This window comes from Propithecus coquereli, unplaced genomic scaffold, assembly GCF_000956105.1.
Source record: "Propithecus coquereli isolate 6110/MARCELLA unplaced genomic scaffold, Pcoq_1.0 Scaffold96, whole genome shotgun sequence".
Taxonomy (NCBI): Eukaryota; Metazoa; Chordata; class Mammalia; order Primates; family Indriidae; genus Propithecus; species Propithecus coquereli.
In genome coordinates, this window is record NW_012155951.1 from 146,227 (window position 1) to 166,700 (window position 20,474).

General features: G+C 54.9%; 1 protein-coding gene across 1 annotated transcript; it reads left to right on the top strand.

Annotated features, from left to right (window-relative positions):
• The first annotated feature begins 5,934 nt into the window (after positions 1-5,934).
• TRPV6 (transient receptor potential cation channel, subfamily V, member 6) lies at positions 5,935-20,107 on the top strand. The gene is made up of 15 exons (XM_012665096.1): positions 5,935-6,271; positions 13,654-13,751; positions 13,900-14,022; positions 14,396-14,533; positions 14,808-14,906; positions 15,053-15,228; positions 15,748-15,894; positions 15,974-16,186; positions 16,484-16,570; positions 16,670-16,746; positions 16,991-17,156; positions 17,477-17,543; positions 17,917-18,185; positions 19,307-19,413; positions 19,752-20,107. Exons 1-15 carry the CDS (start codon positions 6,030-6,032, stop codon positions 20,032-20,034), a joined length of 2,292 nt encoding a protein of 763 aa, XP_012520550.1. The 5' UTR covers positions 5,935-6,029; the 3' UTR covers positions 20,035-20,107.
• Positions 20,108-20,474: the final 367 nt, after the last annotated feature.

Consider the following 20,474-nt stretch of genomic DNA (forward strand, 5'->3'; position numbering starts at 1 on the left):
CTGCCTTCTCTCTCCTCGCTGCCTGGCGCTGCCAGCGTGGTTCAGGGACTCAGCCAGCCAGACTCAGCTGGAGAGCGACGAGCCCTTCCTGACGTGATGAAGCTTCGAGAGCCATCCCTCCTGCACCCGGAAGCTGAAGGGGCTGCCTGGGGAGCAGAGAGTGGAGAAAGGAACAGGGAACTTACGATGCAGAGTCCTTACTTTTGCAGATGAGGATATTAAAACGTAAGTGACTTGGCCAAGGTCAACCAAGTGATTTCTGGAAGATTTGGGGTTAAAATGCAGCTGTCCTGACTCCAAATCGATTTCCCTCTCTATTTCGCCCCTCCCAGAAAGCCAGCCCACCTCACCATGTTCAGCTCACTTGTAAAGCTTCTTGGTGGGGCTGCAGCCTCTCTTTCTGGTTAACTTTGGTGCCTGCAAGAGAAGAGATGGGGCCAGGCGCAGCGGGATGGGGAGGACTGGTGTGCAGCCTGGAGAGGGAGAAGACCTCAGGGTCTGGGGAGGAACAGAGACAGAGATAGGCAGAGAAAGAGGCTGGGGCACACGGCCAGCAGGACCCAAGGCTTGGTGCAGCGGAAGGCTGTGGACTTTGACATGTGCCAGGTTTCCAGGGGGGCCCACGCCAGGGCTGGGTGGGGCAGGTCAGAGCTCTGTGGGGCCCCCTCTCACAAATCCAGGAGGGACAGCAGCCATTCTCCCTGACCAGCGTTCAGCTCAGTCCCTCCCCTGACATCTCCTGATGGGGGACTCAGGAAACACGATGCTCAAACGCATGGAGAGGGTGAGGGAGGGCCACAAACTACGTGAGCCCTTTCTCAGTTGGACCAGCCTCCCACTGCAGAGGCGGGTGGCAGGGGCGGGGACAATGGACAAGAAAAGGGGAGGGTGCTCCCCTGCATATGTCCACATGTGCCCTTCATCACGTTCTGCATAAAGGTTGGGGGCCAGGAGGACTAAATGCCTGTGGATTTTGAAATCTACAGACTACTGGGAGAATGCCAGAAAACAGACACATACGCACAATTGTTCCCAAACATTGCTATAATGTATTGATTTGTGTTGACATAAAATACGCCATGCATAAATTTATGTCAACTCTTGTGCACATGCACATCTGAGCAGGTGAGCTGGCTGCGCGGTGCCTCCCCGTGCCCCGTCGCCGACTCAGCCCTTCTACCACCCTCCTCCGGGCCCCTCCCCAGGCCTTGCCAAGGAAGCATGCGGAGTCTGAAGTTCCACATACAACGCGCCCGGGGCTGGGGGTTAAGGGGGCTGGGACTGAGAGTTTATAGGAAATGAGGGCTTGGGGCAAAGAGATGGCTCTGCGGCTGCCAACTGGGATGAGAACAGGGGGTTAGGGACTAAAATCACATTTTGGGGAAAAGTACGTGAGAGTTCTGCAACAAATTCGACCTCATGACCTAGGAAAGCTGAAGTGACTTTGCACACACTTGAAACGTGACTCATATTTCTTCAGAATCACAGGATGCTTGAGTTGAAAATGACCTCACAGGGTTTTAGCACTAAGGACCATCTGGGGAGTGACAGAGCCAGCACTCGGGCCCGATTCACGGGGCTCCCAGTCAGACCTCTCAGCAGCGTCCTATCTGTCCTCCCCAGCCCGCAGGTGCTCGTGGCGTGTGTGCGCTGTCGCCGGCTCCCTTGCAGGCTGTAGGAGTTGTCACCCAGGGCTTGTGAACCCAGTGGCTGGAGCGAAGTCCAAGCTGCGTGAGCAGTGCTGCTGACCTCACCGCCCCTGGCTGGCTCTATCCTCGGAGCACCTGGGCCCGCCCCGCGAGCCCTGCTCCCTGCCCTGGCAGACAGACCGTGTCTCCTCCGCCCTCCGCTGCAGGCAGAGGCAGGCAGAGAGCAAGAGGAGCAGGACAGAGGGAGTCCAGGGGGCCACAGAGAGACCTCTCAGTCATAGACACAGGCACACACACGCACAAGCACAACACACACGTGCACACCAGACACGCCATACACAACACAACTCACAACAAATCATACACCCCTACTCGACACACCACGCACACCACATACAACACACACCATACACATGTGCACACCACACCACAAACACACCACACATGCCACACACAAACACACTCACACACAGCACACATACTATACAACATGCTGTATAAATATATAGCACACACACATCAAATACCACACACACAACACATGTGCCCACACACACATGCTCCAGCACAGAGACCAAAACTAAGAAAGCAGAGACACGACTGCACAGTGACAAAGGAAAAACTGAGGGAAACATAGAAAGACATAAGACAAACAAAAAAAGAGACAATACTTGAAAAAAACGTACATGTATACACACACACACACACACACACACACACACTTTTTGGGTCTCAATCAGTGGTTCTCAATTAAGGATGATTTTGCCACTCAGGGGACATTGGGCAATGTCTGAGGACATTTTTGGTTGTCAGGACTGAGGGGAGGGACATGCTACTGTCACCTAGGGAATGGAGGCTCAGATGCCACTAAACATTCTGCAATTGCTAGGACAGCCCCCACAGAAAAGAATTGTTCCAAAATATCATCGGTAGTGCCAGGTCGAGAAACCATTCCCCAACTGCTGAAACCAGCATCAAACAGCTCCCATGCCCCAAGCGGGACTGTGACCTGTGCTGCGGGACTGACATCTGCACACACATACCTTTCCAACCACCTCCAGCCCCACTGTGCGGGCCCTGGAGGGCGCCAGTCCTACTCTGGGGCCCTCAGTGAATCCTGAGGATCTAATTTTTACTTAGAGTTTGAGGCTCAGCCCAAGGCATGAAGATCTGGTTGGAACCACCCCGTCCTGAGCAGGTCAACACGATATAGATCTGTTTTCCCTCTCATGAGGCCGGACCCCTTCAGTTCTCCCCAGGGCTCGGTTGGAACCACCAGGAGGTCAGGGCAGACTCGATGTCAGGCCACTCGCTCATCATTATGGATGAGACCACTGAGAGGGACAACAGTGACTTGCTCAGCGTCACAAAAGCCTCCTTGAATTTGGAGCCTGGCCAAGCGGGTTGGAGAGGGCGTGACGGCACGTCTCGCAAGATGAAGCCAGCCCCCGCGACCACCCTCCCATGAGTTCTAATCTCCCCTCACTCCCCTCACCCCCAACACTCCCTGACTTGGGGTCACAGGACCGACTGCTCCCGTGTCCTGTCAGGAGTTACCCTGACAGGGTGGCGGAACAGGCCTGGGAGTGGGGAGGGGGCTGTGCCATTCCAAGAGAGGAGGAGGGCCAGACCGTCCTTCCTGTCCCCCGGGAACGAGTGCTCTGGGAAGGGACAGGGAAAGTAGTTTCCAATGTCAGCCTGGGAGGCAATGGGGGTGCCGTTATGAGCCCCCGGGGGCCGCCCACCCTCCCTGATGACCAAGCACACGAGGCTGGGTGTGGGGACTGAGGGAGCATTGCTGCCAGAGCTTGTATCCCCAAAACTCCCCTCCCCTCCTATCCCTGCAACCCCTTTGAGCCTGTTCTCAATTTTCTACCTGTGGGCTGACTGCAAGGCAACAGCAGCTGGAGGAAGCCACAGGAGGTTAAGAAACTCGGAAAATGACTTCGTCCACCCATCCTGTCCTCTGCAGCCTCCCTCTCCAGCCAGACAAACGCGCTATGCATTATCCCCTCCTCCACCAGGGACTAACCTGGGGTCTCACCTGCAGCTGAGTAGAGCAGAGGTGGGTGGGTCAGTGAGCAGACAAACGCTGGCTAATGGGCACAAAGGTCCTGGGTTCAAGGTTTGGATCCGAGTGCCATCTGCCCACCCAGCCTGAACCCACTGACCTGGCAGGTGGGGACGGCACTAATCAGAATGCTTTGTTTGCTCAGGGCTGCGCTGCCTGGCCGTGGGCCCAGAAGCAGGAGCATAGGCAGCTTTCCCTTTGAAGGTGGCCCTGCTACCCCAGCCGCTTAGCTAGCATCCCCTCCCTACACACATGCTAGTGTGTGTACATCCCCACATACCGCACATGCAACACATAACACACGCACACCACACATGTACACATGCAACACACATGCTCAACACACATCACACACCCCACACACCCTATAGACATACACATAACACATGTACAACACACACACCCACATCACACATACCATCATAGGCCCACACATGCCATACACACACTGTACATGCCACATATAACATACATATATATCATATATACACACAACATACATACACGTACATCATATACACCATGCATACACACACCAAGCCACACACACATTACATATACCACATACATACACCATAAACACACAACACACGTCACACACTGCACACACCATACATACATAGAACACAATACAACACACACACCACATACCATACGCCTACATATAACACACCCATATCACACGTACCATCACATTACACACACAAACACCAAAAATGCACACACACACTCGTCACATACACCCATAACACATGCATACTATACACACCACTCACGACACACCACACACACACACGTACATGTACACACATTCCGTGTGCACGCACCACACACACTCACACACTCTCTTCCCTGGACCTTCCAGCTCTGACTCAGAGATGGGGAAAAACTGACTCCGAAGCTAAGAACCGACCCCCACACCTGGGACTGAACACGCTGCATGGCGCCCAGCCGCTCACCCCTGGCTGGCGGTGGGACACGGATAAACCCAGCCTCTGCTTCTTTCCAGTGGGAAAGGTGAGCTACAGGACTTTTAGGATGGCTTCCAGCAAGTTCCACGCTGTGGGACGAGGATGGGCTTGTGCTGTATGGCGTCACTCTTCGGTGTGACGTGCAAGTCACTTAGCCTCTCTGGAGCTCTGTGCCGGCAGGAGTGAGGGAGGGCGGTAGGAGAAGGAAGGTGGGCTTGGCGTCGAGGGGGGCTTGACTCTCACCTCTGCCACTTCTGCGACCTCAGGAGATTACTTTACTGCTAATACCCGTCTCACGGGTTTGTTGTGTGTTTACGGGGGAGCACGCAGTTCAGTGGCCCAGCACGCCGTAGCAGGTGAATAAATGTTGTCCCCCCTGGAAGACTGACAGATAAAATACTGGCACAGTTTGGGACATATTTATACTAAAAAATTCTTTGTTGTTTACCCAAAATGCAGATGTGACTGTGTGTCCTGTGCTTTCTCTGGCACCCACCCCACGTACGTGGCGTTGTGGAGGGTCTCCTGAGCTCAGGGAAGGGATCTGCCCACAGCTAGATTTTGTGCCCTGGCTGGAGAGCTAAGAGTGGATTTTACATCTTTAAAGAGTTGTTAAAAAAACAAACAACACTAACAAACAAAAAAGAGCGTACCTCAGAGACTGTGCGTGACTTGCAAGGCCTGAAATATTTACATGCACTATCTGGCCCTTTGCAGAAAAAGTTTGCAGACCCAAAATTGGTGAGGAATGCAAGGGGCCTTTGGGAGGACTAAGAATCCTTGCTCTCTATGCCGGGCAAGGGATTAACCTGGAAGAGTCAAGAAAGTCCAAGTCTCCAGGACACAGGAGGGGGACGGCAGACAGTGGAGGGGAAGGAGGTGGCGGAGAAGGCAATGAGAGGACTGGGGCACACTCCTGGGCCCCTTCGTCCTGGGAATGGGCCACCCCGACTCCTCCCCTTCGCCCTGGATGCCTGGAGTCTCTCAGGCTAGCCTGACCTGTCCAGGCCTTTCCAGAGGTCACCCAAAGTCCAGGGCAGGCCTGGCCAATCTCTTCCAAGGCTTTCCCTGCCCTGCTGTGACTTGCCTAGGGGCAGCAACAAGACCTGGGTGGAGAAAGAATTGGGGTTGACGCAAGGCCCCCATGGTAGGCCGGTCTGAGGCCTGTCTCTTTAAATCTCAGGTAATTTGGGAGGAGGGAGGGAGTGTCTGAGCTCCTGCTCACTCCCAGCTGCAGCTCCACAGTCCCCGCTGCCTCTGCCAAGTGTAACAAACTCGGAGCCCTCTCCAGACTGGCCACAGGGAGACTCCCCGGGGAGCTCACCCCGGAGGTAGGAGATGGGACCTCTACAGAGAGAGGACAGGCTGGCCCCTGGGGGGGGCAACGTGGCCCCGAGGCTGAGTCCAGTCAGGGTCCGGCCTCAGCCCCCCAAGGAACCGGCCCTACACCCCATGGGGTTGCCACTGCCCAAGGAGAAGGGGCTAATTCTCTGCCTGTGGAGCAAGTTCTGCAGATGGTTCCAGAGACGGGAGTCCTGGGCTCAGAGCCGAGATGAGCAGAACCTGCTGCAGCAGAAGAGGTAAGCCTCTGTCCGTCTGCCCCCTCCCCAGCTGCAGTGCCACCCTCGCCCCCTCGCACCTCCGTCTTTGTTTGCCACCTCTTTGTTTGGCTGGGCAAACTCTGCTCCCAGGCCTGGACTGGCTCCTTGGGAGCATTTTGTCTCGAGAGTTCTCAAGAGCCCTGGCCCGCAGTGCTAGGGCCCCAGGATGCCAGGTGGGGAAGGAGGGGGCGGGGATGGACACAGGTGTTCACTATCTCTCGGATCCAATTCAGTCCAGCCTCTTGTGAGCACCTCGCTGGGCCTTGCAAGGGGCTGGCATCACAGCCCCTGCACCCAAGAGGTGCTGGCAGGTCAGGACAATGCCTGGTATGTCTCTACTCCCGGCCTCTGGAACAGTCTCTCTGGCAGAAACACACAGTATATACACGCATGCATGTGGGAATGAATGAACGATTGAATGAATGAAGTGAGAGAGAACTGCAGACACTAGTAACCACAAAATAAGACAAAAGGGGAAAATAGTTACCATTCCTATGGATTTATCTCATCAGACATCGGGGAAGGCCCTACTGTATGCCAGGCATGGGGTGCCTAGGAAGGAAGACCAGGAAAGCTCTCTGGGGGGCAGGGGTGCAGGGGACCTGCCGGAATACCAGATGTGTTTAGGGCCACTGTTACCCACTCTCTCCTTCAGGTTGGGGAACTCGAGAGACCCTAGAGTTTGAGCCCCAAGGAAATCTCACTTGCTGCTTCCAGGCCCCCGAAACTTCCCTAAACTCATTGGTACTTCCTCCACCATGGCAGGTTAGGGTTAGGAGCAGGAGAGGAGGGGAAATCTGGAGAACCTGGCACCACGCTGTGCACAGTCTCTTCCTCAAGGTCTCTTCTGGATTTTTCCGCCCAGTTGGTGGCATGCTAGAAGGAAGTCCTGTGTGCCAGGGCCCTCCCTGGGCTGCTAAGGAGGTAGATGCTATGTCTCTTCCTAGAGGAAAGCCTGAGGTTTTTGTGTCTTAGGATTTTTCTTCATCTCCCAAAACAGAGGCTTGCCTTGTCCTGACCAGGAGGCTGCCTGGGGCCCTTGTGTTTTCTTTTGTTCAAGGACTGGGTCTGGGGATGTGCTCCTGTGAGTTGTGGCTTTCTGTCTCTAACACCAGCCACCCACCTGGGAGAGCGGGGACTGGGGACGTGTCTGGCTGGTGACGTCTTGAGGCAACAGGGGCAACAGAATGGCATTGTTGTTAGAGAACAGGTGTCACTGACTCCACGCATCCTTCTCCCACTCTTAGGACCCCGGGGCTGGGGGAGCCAGGCACAGAGCACAGACAGGCCCAGGGGCTTGCAAGGGGTACTGAGAGTGCCTTGTGTGCTGACATCAGGGGAGGACAGAGCGGAGGCCCTGGGCAGGAGGTGCAGCCTGAGTGAGGATGGGCTCCTTCCACGCATCGCGTCTGCCCAGCAACTTCTTAAGACCATCTGTGGGGGAGCCTCCTCCGGAGCCTTGGGCTAGGAGGGCCTGTTGCCACCATTTGGGGGGATCCCCCTCACTCCCTGATCTCCCCATCTGCTTCCCCAGTTTCTTGGCCCTCTTCTTCTTGGACACCAGGTGCCCGGATTATCGGGAGTATTGACTCCCCGTTGGGTTGGCACCTCCCAGAAGGACACTGACACTGCCTGGCCAGGGAGTTGCCCAGTCTGCGCCGTCAACCAGACAAAGCGAAGACGTGGGGGCCGCTAGTTAAACATGGGATGGCCATGGAAGTAGGAACAGTACGGACAGGGGAGGGGGGCCGATGGGAGCCGGGAGCAGGTGACGGACTGAGAACCAGAGGGCGCTGTGCTAGCTGCTGCCACCACCTGCCTTATCTCCTTTAGTCCCAGAGCAAGGGGGACTCAGGGATTTTTGGGGTAGAGTCCGAGGAAGAGGATGGCCTGTGAGAAGGGAAGGCTTTAAGACTTCTCCAGGATGGTTGGGAACCCAACACTCCTCTATGTTAGACTTTCCTTGGGTCTTAGCATGCAGCCCCTCTGCTTAAAGCCACATTGTTGGGATCTAAGCTGAGCTCTCAGCTTTCTCCCATTTCTCCAGATCACCTCTCCCTTGGGCTTAGATTTTCTCATTTCCTGATATTAAAGGCATTAAACATTTATTAGGCATAAGGCACTCCACCAGGTTTGCAGAAAATAAATGTGACACATTCCCTGCTCTCAAGGAGCTCAGGTTCCAATAAGCAGAATTTATTAATCGGCAAATGCTTGGGTTAAGGTGAGCTTGGTGAATGTCACACGAAGGGTCTAAGCGAGTGTTCTGGGAACTGAGAGGAGGAAGCCACGGTGTCTGATTGTGGCTGCTGTGGGTGTGCTGGGCAGCTTCACAGGGGCTGCCCCCCCAACCCCCGCCCCCGGCCTGTGCTGGGGCTTTGTCTCCCCAGGGAGGCTGTGGAGGGCAGGCAGTGCACACTGCAGGGTTTCCTGGGGTCAGATGGAGACCTGTCTGAATGTACATGAATTGAAGTGTCTGTGAGCAGCCCAGGGTCGCTCCAATGTATCGCGCACGCCCGCCTCGGCAAACACATACACACACGTCTACTTACGTGCATAAAAGGAGTCCCGGCGGTTAGGAAGGCGGCCTGGCTCCAAGTCTCTGAATAGCCACTTTCCCCAGGGCTTCGCCTCTTTATCCCATTGCCAGGAACCTGCGCCCGAGGGGGTGGCTCACAAGCGCCAGGTGTATGCCTCCTCCCCACACATGACTGCTCTTTCCTTCATCTGTGGCCACTGCTGGGACCTGCCCCCCACCCCCCAAGAAGAAACAGGAGGAGCCATAAAACTAGAAGAACCACATAATTTAGTGGTAAGAGCCTGGGGCTAGATTCTTGGCCAAGAATTCTGCCTTTAACTCTGTGATCTTCTGGCAATAATTTGGCCATGCTGCCTCAGTCTCCTTTTCTGAAACATGGGAGAATTACTCAGTCCATGTTCGAAGGCTGTGAAGAGCTAAATTGCTAAGTGAGATGCTGCTTTGATATGGAAAAGGAGCGCGTCAGAGAGGCTGTGAACACCCTCCAGACAGAAATGTACTCACCCAGCATGCGTCTGCACGCAGGAGTTGTGCGCCACCCCGCCCCGAGGGCACACTCACGGTCTAGTGAGCCCCATGCGTGTGCCACAGTCCCCTGCGTCTTCTCTCTCCTCCAACCCTAATACACAGAGAATACAGACAGAGAAGTGACAAAATGGGCACTCATCCGGCTCTGCCTGTGACTTGCTTGGACAAGTCACTTCAGGGCTCCAGCTTCTTTCTCCATCTGATACATGAACAGATGACACTTGATTTCTGAGGCCGTCCTAGCTCTAAAATTCTGATCTGAACTTTTCTCAAGACTGTCTTGATCCTGCCTTGTTTCCCAGCAACTAAAAACGAAACCTGACTTATGCACACATGGTGTTCACTTCCATGAGGACGGGGGAGCAGCAGGGGTGTGGGGCAGAGGGGGACAGGGAGAGGGGAAGGCGGCAATCCCCACTTGGTGGCCCAGAGGAGGCTCTAAGGGGCAGATTATTGATTTGTTTACTCAACAAGAAACTATGATAGTTTTTGTGCGAGGAACCTCACAGTTGGGTTTCCACCAGTCTAATATTGAACTGACTGTTCAATTTTATAATTAATTGCCCAATAACACAAAACATACAAGAACCTGAAAATGCCTTTCATATTGTTATAATTTCAGATTTGCTCTATAATTTCTTTTTGCTACTTAATCAGTGGGAGTTTAAAAGGCTTCGCCTTTTGTTTCTCCTTTAGTTGAGTACTTAATGATCCGTAAGAAAGCATTTTTTATGTATCAGGAATTTCTAATTTTTTTTTAGTGTGAAGAATATCATTTCTAAAATTGCGCTTCTGAATCAGGGTTTCTCCTCCTTGGCACTGTTGACATTTGGGGCATGATAATTGTTTGTGGTGGGGGTGGGGGCTGTTCTGTGCAGGGTGTTTAGCAGCGTCCCTGCCCTTTTCTCCCTGGCTGTGATCTAAACTCTTGTGGTGGGCTGCCCAGGAAATCCCTGTGCCCCAAGCACAAGAATCTTGGGCTACGTCTGCTCTGTGCACCCGCTATGTGGGGCCCAAGGACAGGCAGGTGTTTGGAGTCAGCCTTGCTGCCAAGAATGAGAGCTGGGGCTTTCTCTGCTGTCCCCTTGTGGCTGTCCTATGTTATTGCAAGTAATGGCTCTGTCTCAAATCCCGGGAACCTGTCCACACATCCACCAAACCTCCTTGGTGCTGGATTCTGGAGTTTGCAACTGGAAGGGGCCAGTTCTCTACAAACCTTGCTGGATTGGGTCATAAGCTAATTCTTCACCCAGGGTGTGGTCTGACTAGGTTGCCAGTAAAATACAGGACACCCAGTTCAACTGAATTTCAGATAAATAATAAGTTGTTAGTATAAAGATGTCCAAATATTGCGTGGGACATACTTTAGTTACACTAAAAAATAGTTCTGTGTCTACAATTCAAGTTTAACTGAGCATCCTGTACTTTTATTTGGTAAATCTGTCAACCCTAGATCTGAAAATAGCTTCTTGTCCTCCCCAGACCCACTAAAGTGTCAGCAGAGGCTAGAAAAGGATTTTATAGAGAGAACGGGGACTTATGGGGGACATGTGTGGGCTTCAGAGCTGTATAGGGACTCAGGGGAACTCTCTGGGCCTGCCTCTGACTACACCACCACTCATCTCTTAGAGGGCAGGGAGCTCCAAAAACTCTGGACTCAGATAAGTCACCCCCCTTGGATTTGTTTCTAGACTTTCCATTCACTTTTCACACAGGTGGTCAAAATGGGGCACAAAACTGGAAGCTAATTGGAGGAGGGCAGGGAAGAGGTACAAAGATGAGTAAGCTGGTCTCTGCCCTCCGTGTAGAGGAAGAGACAGGGACTGATTACAGCACACAGTAAAAGATGCCAGAATAAGAGTAAGGCCAGAGAGGAGAGTGAAAAACTTCCTGGAGACGGTGTGTGTGTGGTGTGTGCAGGAAGTGGTCTTTGTTCCCCCCATTCCAGTGCTGGCTCTAGGAGATCTGCGGAGAAGTGTGGGCAAATTGTTGGGAGGGTGGTGGTGAAGGGGGCGTCGAAAGCTTGTTTTGCAGCTGTATTTGCACACCAAGCACGCTACTTTTCACTTAGTTCATACGTTTGCTGCAGGTTGGCTTTGGGGGTGGCTGATGGAGACAGGAAGGAGGGCAGTGAAGCCAAACCACCCCTTGGCATTGCTGCTGGTGCCTTCCTTCCACAGGTGGTGTCAGTGAGCACCTACTCTAGCCCGGCGTATCTCTGGGCACAATGAACAGTGCTTGGGCTGGGGGAGCTGGTTTCCAGGAGGGAGGACCCTGTGGGCACAGACACGGGGAGAAGAGTGTGCTCCGCGGTGCTGACGCATGTGGTGAGGCCGAAATGCCAGGTGTAAGGAGTGGGCGGGAGGAGCAGAGGGTGGAAAAGTCGTTGCACAAAGACTGTAAGGGCTTCTGTGTTCCTTCTCCTTGGGCATTTAGGGACCCATCAGACTTTTGTGAGCTGCGATTGCGTTTGCCATTTAGAAAGATTGTCTCGGCAGCATGGAGAAGCATGGATTGGGGGTAGACAGGGTGCAGAGAAGCTGTTAGGAGATTTTGCTAATCTTGGGCTGGAGAATGAGGACATGAATTGGTGAAGGTGAGTAGGGGCAAGAAAGTTGGGGACTGGATTGAGGGAGAGCTTTAGATGCTAAGTTGACAGGGTCTGGTGGCTGCCCGTGTGACATGCAGGGGAGATGTGTGGGCATGTGGCTCCTCTCTGATGGTCCTCCCGCCCCAGCTCTGGAGGAGATTTCTTGCCGCTGCCATCACTTCAGGGTGTGAGCTCCTGTCTGTGTCTTTTTGTGGGTCACATAATTGGCCATCTATGGGTAAATTGGGTTATTTCATTCACTCCCCGTAGAAAAACCAAATGGCTCCAGGCCGAGAGAGAAAATTGAATCAAAGTGTCCCATGTGTCTTAGTTGGGGTAAGTTTTGATTTTAAAAAACATTTTTAGTTCACTGTAGGAATAAGACTAGAGACATGGTCTGGGGAGTCAGAGAATGATTTTGCCTAAAATAAGTGAGAAGTGGATAATAAGTAAGGAGAGACAATAATCTAACTGAGGGACAAGAACCAAAAAAAGGATACATGAATCCAAAATTGGGTAAACCCGAGAAGGGTTGGAGGGCAGAACGGGAATATTTAGGGAGGTCCACGTGAAATTCAATAAATGAATCCTCTAAATTGGATCCTCTTGTTTCTCTGTCTTCTATCATTGTTGGCCACAGTTTATGTCTCCATAGGTGCTAATAGGCAAAATGAAGTAGCACCCGAGGCCCTATAGACAGCTGGCCTGGGAATGGTGGAGAACATTGCTTCCCAGACTTTAATGTGGGCTGTCTGAAATAGAGACCCCTCAGCACACTTCTGATTTATGGCCATAGGTTTTCATATGCAGGGACCACACTCAAATACTTGAGCAATGCTTCTCAAACTTCAACATGCACAAGAATCAGCTGGGGAATCTTCTTAAACTGCAGATTTTGGTTTACTAGGTCAAAGGGTGAGCCTGAGAGTTTACATTTCTTGTAAGAGCCCATGTGATGCTGACACTCTGGGGTCCACTTTGTGGAGGAAGACTGGGGACGTTAAGAAGTGAGAAGAAAAGGGGAGAGAGAAAGAGAGAAAATGAGTGAATGAATGACTGAATGAGCTCCCGGGAGGAAGGGAAGCCTGGAGCCCGGCTTGTTCTCATGGGCCACTGTTGCTTTCGGGTTGAGCCCTGGAGAAGCTACTGCAGAGACGAAAATGCCAGGACTGAGGGTTTTGCAGAGGTTGGGTTGGCAGAGCACAGTGTGGTGGGAGGAAACCCAGTGGCCTCTGCATGTCAACTTCCTCACAAATAGGGGAGAGGAACTCCCTGCACCCTGAGTCTATGCCAAACAAGGCTTAGCCCACAGGGCAATCTCAGGGCACCAGGTGAGGCTAAAACAGGACCACTCCAGGGGTCTACCCATCAGGAGGTGAATATGTGTTTGAGTAAAACTCTTCTCCTTGCCTGGAATGCACAGAGAATACATCCACACATCATATATTCCGGTTCCAGCATCCAAGGGAATAGGAAACAGTCCCGCACAAGCTAAATGGGCAGAAAGTACGTTTGTGTTAACTGACTGTCAGGAGAAAAGGCATCGGCAGCCTTTGCGCTTCATGGGCCAGCCTGCCTTGATCGAGGACCTTGGGGTTCACTGCCGGGCACACACATCCGTGTAGAATGGAGCCAAGCCAGGGCCCCTGCTCCACAACTGGGCACGCTCATCATTGCCGCCTTCTCTATCCCTTTCCCTTGTAGGATCTGGGAGTCTCCTTTCCTTCTAGCTGCCAAAGAGAACGATGTCCAGGCTCTGAACAAGCTGCTCAAGTTTAAGGCCTGTGAGGTGCACCAGAGAGGTAGGGAGCAGGGTCCCCGGCACCAACGTCCTGGGCCAGCCCCACACCAGGGCTGCCCAGGAGAGCCTGGGACCTCGTGCTGTGGGCACCTGACTCTGCACAGTCCCCATTCCCCACCTCATGTGACCCTTCTCTCTGTAAATGGCAGGAGCCATGGGGGAGACAGCACTGCACGTGGCAGCCCTCTATGACAACCTGGAGGCCGCCATCCTGCTGATGGAGGCTGCCCCCGAGCTGGTCTTTGAGCCCATGACATCAGAACTCTATGAAGGTGAGGGGCCCAGGGGCCCGCCGTGGACAGCAGGAGTGACCTGCTGGAGACTTCGTCAGCCTCTGTGGTGGATACTTTGGGGAAGCCAAAGAGGGGATCTGCGCCTCCCTGGTCTTTATTCCCTTCCCTGTCTTCCTTCCTCCTTGTCAGTCCTGATGGCACATCATTAGGACACCTGACCCTGAAATGCCAGGGGCCCCGAGAAGGGAAAGAGACAGGCAGCAGGTGCATCCCCTGGGAACCGTGAGCACCCCAGGGCTCCTGCCCTAAATTCCAGGCTGCCCCTCGGGGAGGAAGACCATGGGTGCTCATGGGAGGCGTGGCTGCAGGATCCTGGGGACAGTCCCGTGACTGACGACTGTCTCCCGGCCAGGCCAGACCGCACTGCACATCGCTGTCGTGAACCAGAACGTGAACCTGGTGCGAGCCCTGCTGGCGCACGGGGCCAGCGTCTCTGCCAGAGCCACGGGTGCCGCCTTCCGCCTCAGTCCCCGGAACCTCATCTACTTCGGTGAGAGCAGGTTGGGCTGGGAGGATGGAGAGGTGGGCAAGGATAGAGGGGGCCCTGCCCTCGGCTCTATCTGCCCCGCAGCCGGGACGGGCAGCCCTTCCAGGGCTTAATTAGGCCAGAGGCCAATTCCCACAGCCCTTCTTCTGGTTCTGCCAGACGAGTGTCCCCAAGACCCAAGCTGAGGTGTGGGTGAGCAGGCAGGCATGTGGGGGACGTGGCCCATCCCATCCTGCCGTGCTGTGCTCTCCTGCCACGGATCCCTCTGCGTCCCCAGGGGAGCACCCTTTGTCCTTTGCCGCCTGTGTGGGCAGCGAGGAGATCGTGCGGCTGCTCATTGAGCACGGAGCCGACATCCGGGCTCAGGACTCCCTGGGTAAGAGCTGAGGTGGGGAGGGGAGCTGGCTGCTGCCAGGGGGTGAGGGGAGGGGCTGGGACAGGTCCCAGGCCCACCCCAGGTGTGGATGGGGACATCAGGGACTCTAGGCCAGTGGGCCTGTGACACTCTGTGTCCTCCGCCAGGAAACACAGTGTTGCACATCCTCATCCTCCAGCCCAACAAAACCTTTGCCTGCCAGATGTACAACCTGCTGCTGTCCTACGATGGCCGTGGAGACCACCTGCAGCCCCTGGAGGCTGTGCCCAACCACCAGGGGCTCACCCCCTTCAAGCTGGCTGGAGTGGAGGGCAACACCATGGTGAGGGACGCCCCCATGTCTGCGGTGTCTTTCCAGTGATCCTCACCCTACCCTGCTGGCCCCGGGAGCAAACAGATGTGAACACACAGCCCTGACAGTGAGGGGCCATTCCCTACTTAGATTGGGATGTCCTTCTCAACCCCTATTTCCTTTGTCCCCTGTTTCCTTTCTCCCCTGGGGTGTGGGGGGCTTACAGATCTGGGTCCCATGCTGGGATTGCCTGTGATGCCGAGGCCCACCTGCTCTCTCTGCCCCAGGGCAGCTGCCCTCCAGCCTGTCACCTCCCTTTCCTAAGCCCTCAGGCCCACCCCAAGCTCCCTTTTCCAAGCTCCGGGGAGAGGCCTGGTGGAGGGAGTCAGGGCGTCAGCATGACCGTGGGTTCCTCTGCCCCAAATGGCTGTGGCCGAGAAGACAAGCGCGCCCACCCTGTCCCTGGTGCTGTCCTCCGGGCTCCCCTCCCACCCTTGCTCTGGGACCATCCCCTTTGCCGGCAGCTCCTGACCTCCCCACCCTTCTCAGATGTTTCGACACCTGGTGCAGAAGCGGAAGCACATCCAGTGGACGTACGGGCCGCTGACATCCACCCTCTACGACCTCACGGAGATTGACTCCTCAGGGGATGATCAGTCCCTGCTGGAACTCATCGTCACCACCAAAAAGCGGGAGGTAGGGTCGGGTCGTTGTGGCCACACGCCCTGTGGGGATGGCCCGGCCTTTGAGCCGCCCGCTCTCCCTCCTGCCTCAGGCTCGCCAGATCCTGGACCAGACGCCGGTGAAGGAGCTGGTGAGCCTCAAGTGGCGGCGGTACGGGCGGCCGTACTTCTGCGTGCTGGGGGCCATCTACATACTCTACATCGTCTGCTTCACCATGTGCTGTGTCTACCGCCCGCTCAAGGCCCGGACCACCAACCGCACCAGCCCCCGGGACAGCACTCTCCTGCAGCAGAAGCTACTTCAGGTGACCCCCTAGGAGTAGCAGATCTGTAGAGCTCGGCTCTCTGCTCTTTCTCAGACGGGTATCGCTTCCCTGTCCTCGTACCCACATTTTTCCCCTCACCCAGGTATCAAATATCTGGGTATGGACTCAAAGAACCCACAGCAACATGCATATGCTCTTACTCTAAGAGCAGAGTTTGAGAATAGCCGAGCCTAACAGGTTGCAAAGGCTCTGATGGGCTGTGGCCACGGGAGCCCGGCATGTGCAGGGCAGATGCTGGGAACCCTGTGTGCTTTGACCATCCTTCCCCTACCCCAGGAAGCCTATGTGACCTCCAGGGATGACGTGCGGCTGGCGGGGGAGCTGGTGACCGTCATCGGGGCTCTGGTCATCCTGCTGGTAGAGGTGAGGTGTGGCTGGGACCCGGGGTGAGGCTGTCTGCCCTGGGATCCGGCTCGAGCTCCGGTCTACCAGCACCTTTGCGTCTCCCTGACTTCTCTCCAGATTCCAGACATCCTCAGGATGGGGGTCACTCGCTTCTTTGGACATACCATCCTCGGGGGACCATTTCATGTCCTCATGTGAGTCTCCTTCTCCCAGCCTCAGCCCTTCCCTTGCCAGGGCTCCAGCTCCACTTCCTGGACCCCTGACCTCTGGCGAACCTCAGCTCCAGAGGCGCCTCTCCAGTTGTGCGTGCGTGACTCTGTGTGTCGAGCGTGTGAGGGCTGACTCTGAGTGTGTGGGTGCTGTCCAGTTCCATTCTTGTCATCGGGTCCCCCGGATCATCCAGCCCTCCTCTCATCACTCCCCTCTGCCCTCCCCCAGCATCACCTACGCCTTCATGGTGCTGGTAACCATGGTGATGCGGCTCACCAACACCAACGGGGAGGTGGTGCCCATGTCCCTGGCCCTGGTGCTGGGCTGGTGCAATGTCATGTACTTTGCCCGAGGATTCCAGATGCTGGGCCCCTTCACCATCATGATCCAGAAGGTCAGTGCCTTCCCCCCAAGTTTCCTACAGAAAGGTCCCAGAGCAGGGGTCAGCGAACAGTTTTGTAAAGGGCCAAATAGTAGGCAATCTAGGTTTAGCAAGCTACACACAGTCTTGTTCATCATCCTCTTCTTTTTTTAACAATCCTTTAAAAATGTAAAAGCCATTCTTCGCTCAAAGGCCATACCAAGACAGGCAGGTGGGGCTGGTCCGAGGACCATAGTTTGCCGCCCCCGCCTACGTTAGGCTCACTGGAGGTGGGAGGGGGCAGTTGCTCAGGGAACGTGTGGAGATGTTCTCTCTGCCTCCTCCCTCCCTAGATGATCTTTGGAGACCTGATGCGGTTCTGCTGGCTGATGGCTGTGGTCATCCTGGGCTTTGCTTCAGGTAAATCATCTGTCCAGAATGGGGGCCACGGGAGGGAGAGGTTGAGGGACCTAGAGAGCACAGATGCCTGTGGCTGAACTTGGGGAAGGGAGAGGAGGCAGAGATCAGAGGACGCCGTACGATGTCTGCAGATGGGACGTGCCCCAGAGGTGAGAGAAAATTGGGAATGTTAGGCAGCAGTGGCTCTCGAAATCGGGAGTGTGAACCTTGTAGAACATAATGGACCATAAAACCCAAAGTGTGGAGCACTGGGGGGCTGGAGCGGTGATACCAGAGATGAGGGCACAGGACCAACATGGGCAGCAGTGAGCTGGGTGTGGGCAAGTCACCTATATGGTTACCAAGGTAACCCTCACCCCCTTGGGTGGAGCAGCCTTCTATGTCATCTTCCAGACCCAGGACCCCGAAGAGCTGGGCCACTTCTACGATTACCCCATGGCCCTGTTCAGCACCTTTGAGCTGTTCCTCACCATCATCGATGGCCCTGCCAACTACGACGTGGATCTGCCCATCATGTACAGTGTCACCTATGCTGCCTTCGCCATCATCGCCACGCTGCTCATGCTCAACCTCCTCATCGCCATGATGGGAGACACGCACTGGCGGGTGGCCCATGAGCGGGACGAGCTCTGGAGGGCCCAGGTGAGCCCCTGGGGCTGGGGCTTAGTGCAAGCCAGGCCCTTCCTGCCAAGGAGCTGGTCAGGCTCAGATAGAGGTAGGGTGTTTAGAACCCGCCGTATGTTTGGACAGTTGTTGCACGCTATACAAAATCGTGCAAGGGTACACAAGAATTGGATTAACAATGCAACCCAGCGGTATTGGAATTGCTGGAAAGAACTCTTCACAGTTTCCTCAACCATTAAAACCTCAGTCTTCTCTGAAATAATCAACAAGAAATAAAGCTAACAGTGGCTAAAACCACATCCAGTAAATTCTGTTCCCTAATAAACACTGGAGTATCAAGTCTTCTTGGCAATATTTAAGTCTGCACAATTTGACCCAGAAAAATTGGACATGTTAAAAATAATGCCACAAAAACTTCCTATCATAGCAAAAGCTATCCTCAGTCAGATCATCGTGGAGACAGAAAGCCATTAGGTGAATCAAATCCTCATTAAAAATTATATACTTAGAAATGAATTTATCTCAAAAAGTTAATTTCAGCAAAATAAAAGTGGAAATTCCCCAAACTGAAAGGCATTTAATTGCTAAATGGGGTTTGCTCAGGAAAATATTTTCTCCATGAACATACATTGACATTCTAAGTGGGATGTTTATAAGAGGCCTTCATGTCTGTAGGGACAAAATATCCAGGAGCCCTTAAGACTCCTTTTTATCTGCTTTGCTCTGGTCCCTGTTCTCTTTGGAACAGGTCTCTCTGCCTCCTGCATCCCATCTGTATCCCTTCTGAGTCCTGCCTGCATCCCTCCTGTATCCTGCCTGCATCCCCCCACATCCCACCTGCACCCACTCCTACATCCCACCCTGCTTCCTGCCAGGCTTTGCCATGGAGTCAGGTCACTTGGGTGAAGAATCATGGGGCTCAAGTCCCATCAACTTTCTCCCACAGGGGAGGATCAGCAAAGCTCACAGCACCTTCCAGATCAGGGGTGTTGTTCCTCATCCCTGGGAAACCATGAGCTCCGGTTTCGTGTTGCTAAGCTGCCGCGCCTCCATCCCCCGCCTTCTTCTCAGTCTACAGCTCTCATCTCTCCGTCTGTGCCCCGACTCATATCTGACTTCCCCTCTGTCCCCACATGCAGGTCGTGGCCACCACAGTGATGCTGGAGCGGAAGCTGCCTCGTTGCCTGTGGCCGCGCTCTGGGATCTGCGGGCGCGAGTATGGCCTGGGGGACCGCTGGTTCCTGCGGTGAGTGTCATGGGGGCGGGTGTCCCCTGAGCAGCGCTGTCTGCATGGTGTCCCTCAGCTTGGACCACCTGCTGCTCCCAGGGGCCCCAAGCCCGCTGACCGAGCTGGTGAGGAAAGGGCCCCATTAGGAGCTGGGACCCCTCGAAGTGTCCCCAGAGCCGGTGGACCACAGCCGCTGCTTCCCGAGGCCTGGCCGCCGAGGGCCGGTGGCCACATCACCCACACGGGCCGCAGAGAAGGGAAAGGCCACCAGCGGTGGGGCCGGGAGAGAGACAAGCCTCGGTCTTGGAGGTGCTCTTGCATTCCCAGCTGCCCCTCACGTCCTCCGCGCTCCACAGGGTGGAAGACAGGCAGGACGTCAACCGGCAGCGGCTCCTACGCTACGCCCAGGCCTTCCACACCCTGGACTCCGAGGACTTGGACAAGGGCTCGATGCAAAAACTACAGCTGGGCCTCCCCTCCAGGCCCCACCTGTCCTTTTCTACACCCTCGGTGTCTCGAAGTACCTCCCGCAGCAGCGCCAACTGGGAAAGGCTTCGGCAGGGGACCCTGAGGAGAGACCTGCGGGGGCTGATCGGCAAGGGCCTGGAGGACTGGGAGGGCTGGGAATACCAGATCTGAGGGCGCGCTCACTTGGCCTCAGGAAGTCGCTCTCATTTTTCTGGGAACATCAAAACAAAACCCAAACCACACAGCAACACACACCTAGAGGTCCCATCTCCCGGAACCACGGGAAAGGAGAGTCCAAAGAGCGCCAGGGGATGCGTGTGTGTCACGTGGTCTGCACCACTCCTCCAGCTCCCGGCAGGCGGAGCCGGGCAGGGGTGTCCCAGGCCCCAACCTTCCAAGGGCACCGCGCACATCAGAGCACTTTAGGACGGGCCGCACCCTCAGGCACCCGTCTCCAGCCCAGTGTGATAAGTGGGAAGGGAAAGGGCCCTTCCCAGGTTGCTCCAGACGAGTTCAGGGCAGGCGTGGGGCTTGTGGCAAGGTGTGTAGAGGAGGGAGACCGGGTGCTACCCCAGGGGTGGAGTGCGGTAGGGTAGAGTCTTGCCACCTCC

Coding starts and splice junctions, on each gene's coding strand:
- TRPV6 (XM_012665096.1), top strand. CDS start 6,030: ATGGGACCTCTACAGAGAGAGGACAGGCTGGCCCCTGGGGGGGGCAAC. Junction 13,752..13,899: donor CTGTGAGGTGCACCAGAGAG/GTAGGGAGCAGG, acceptor TGTAAATGGCAG/GAGCCATGGGGGAGACAGCA. Junction 17,157..17,476: donor TCACCATCATGATCCAGAAG/GTCAGTGCCTTC, acceptor CTCCCTCCCTAG/ATGATCTTTGGAGACCTGAT.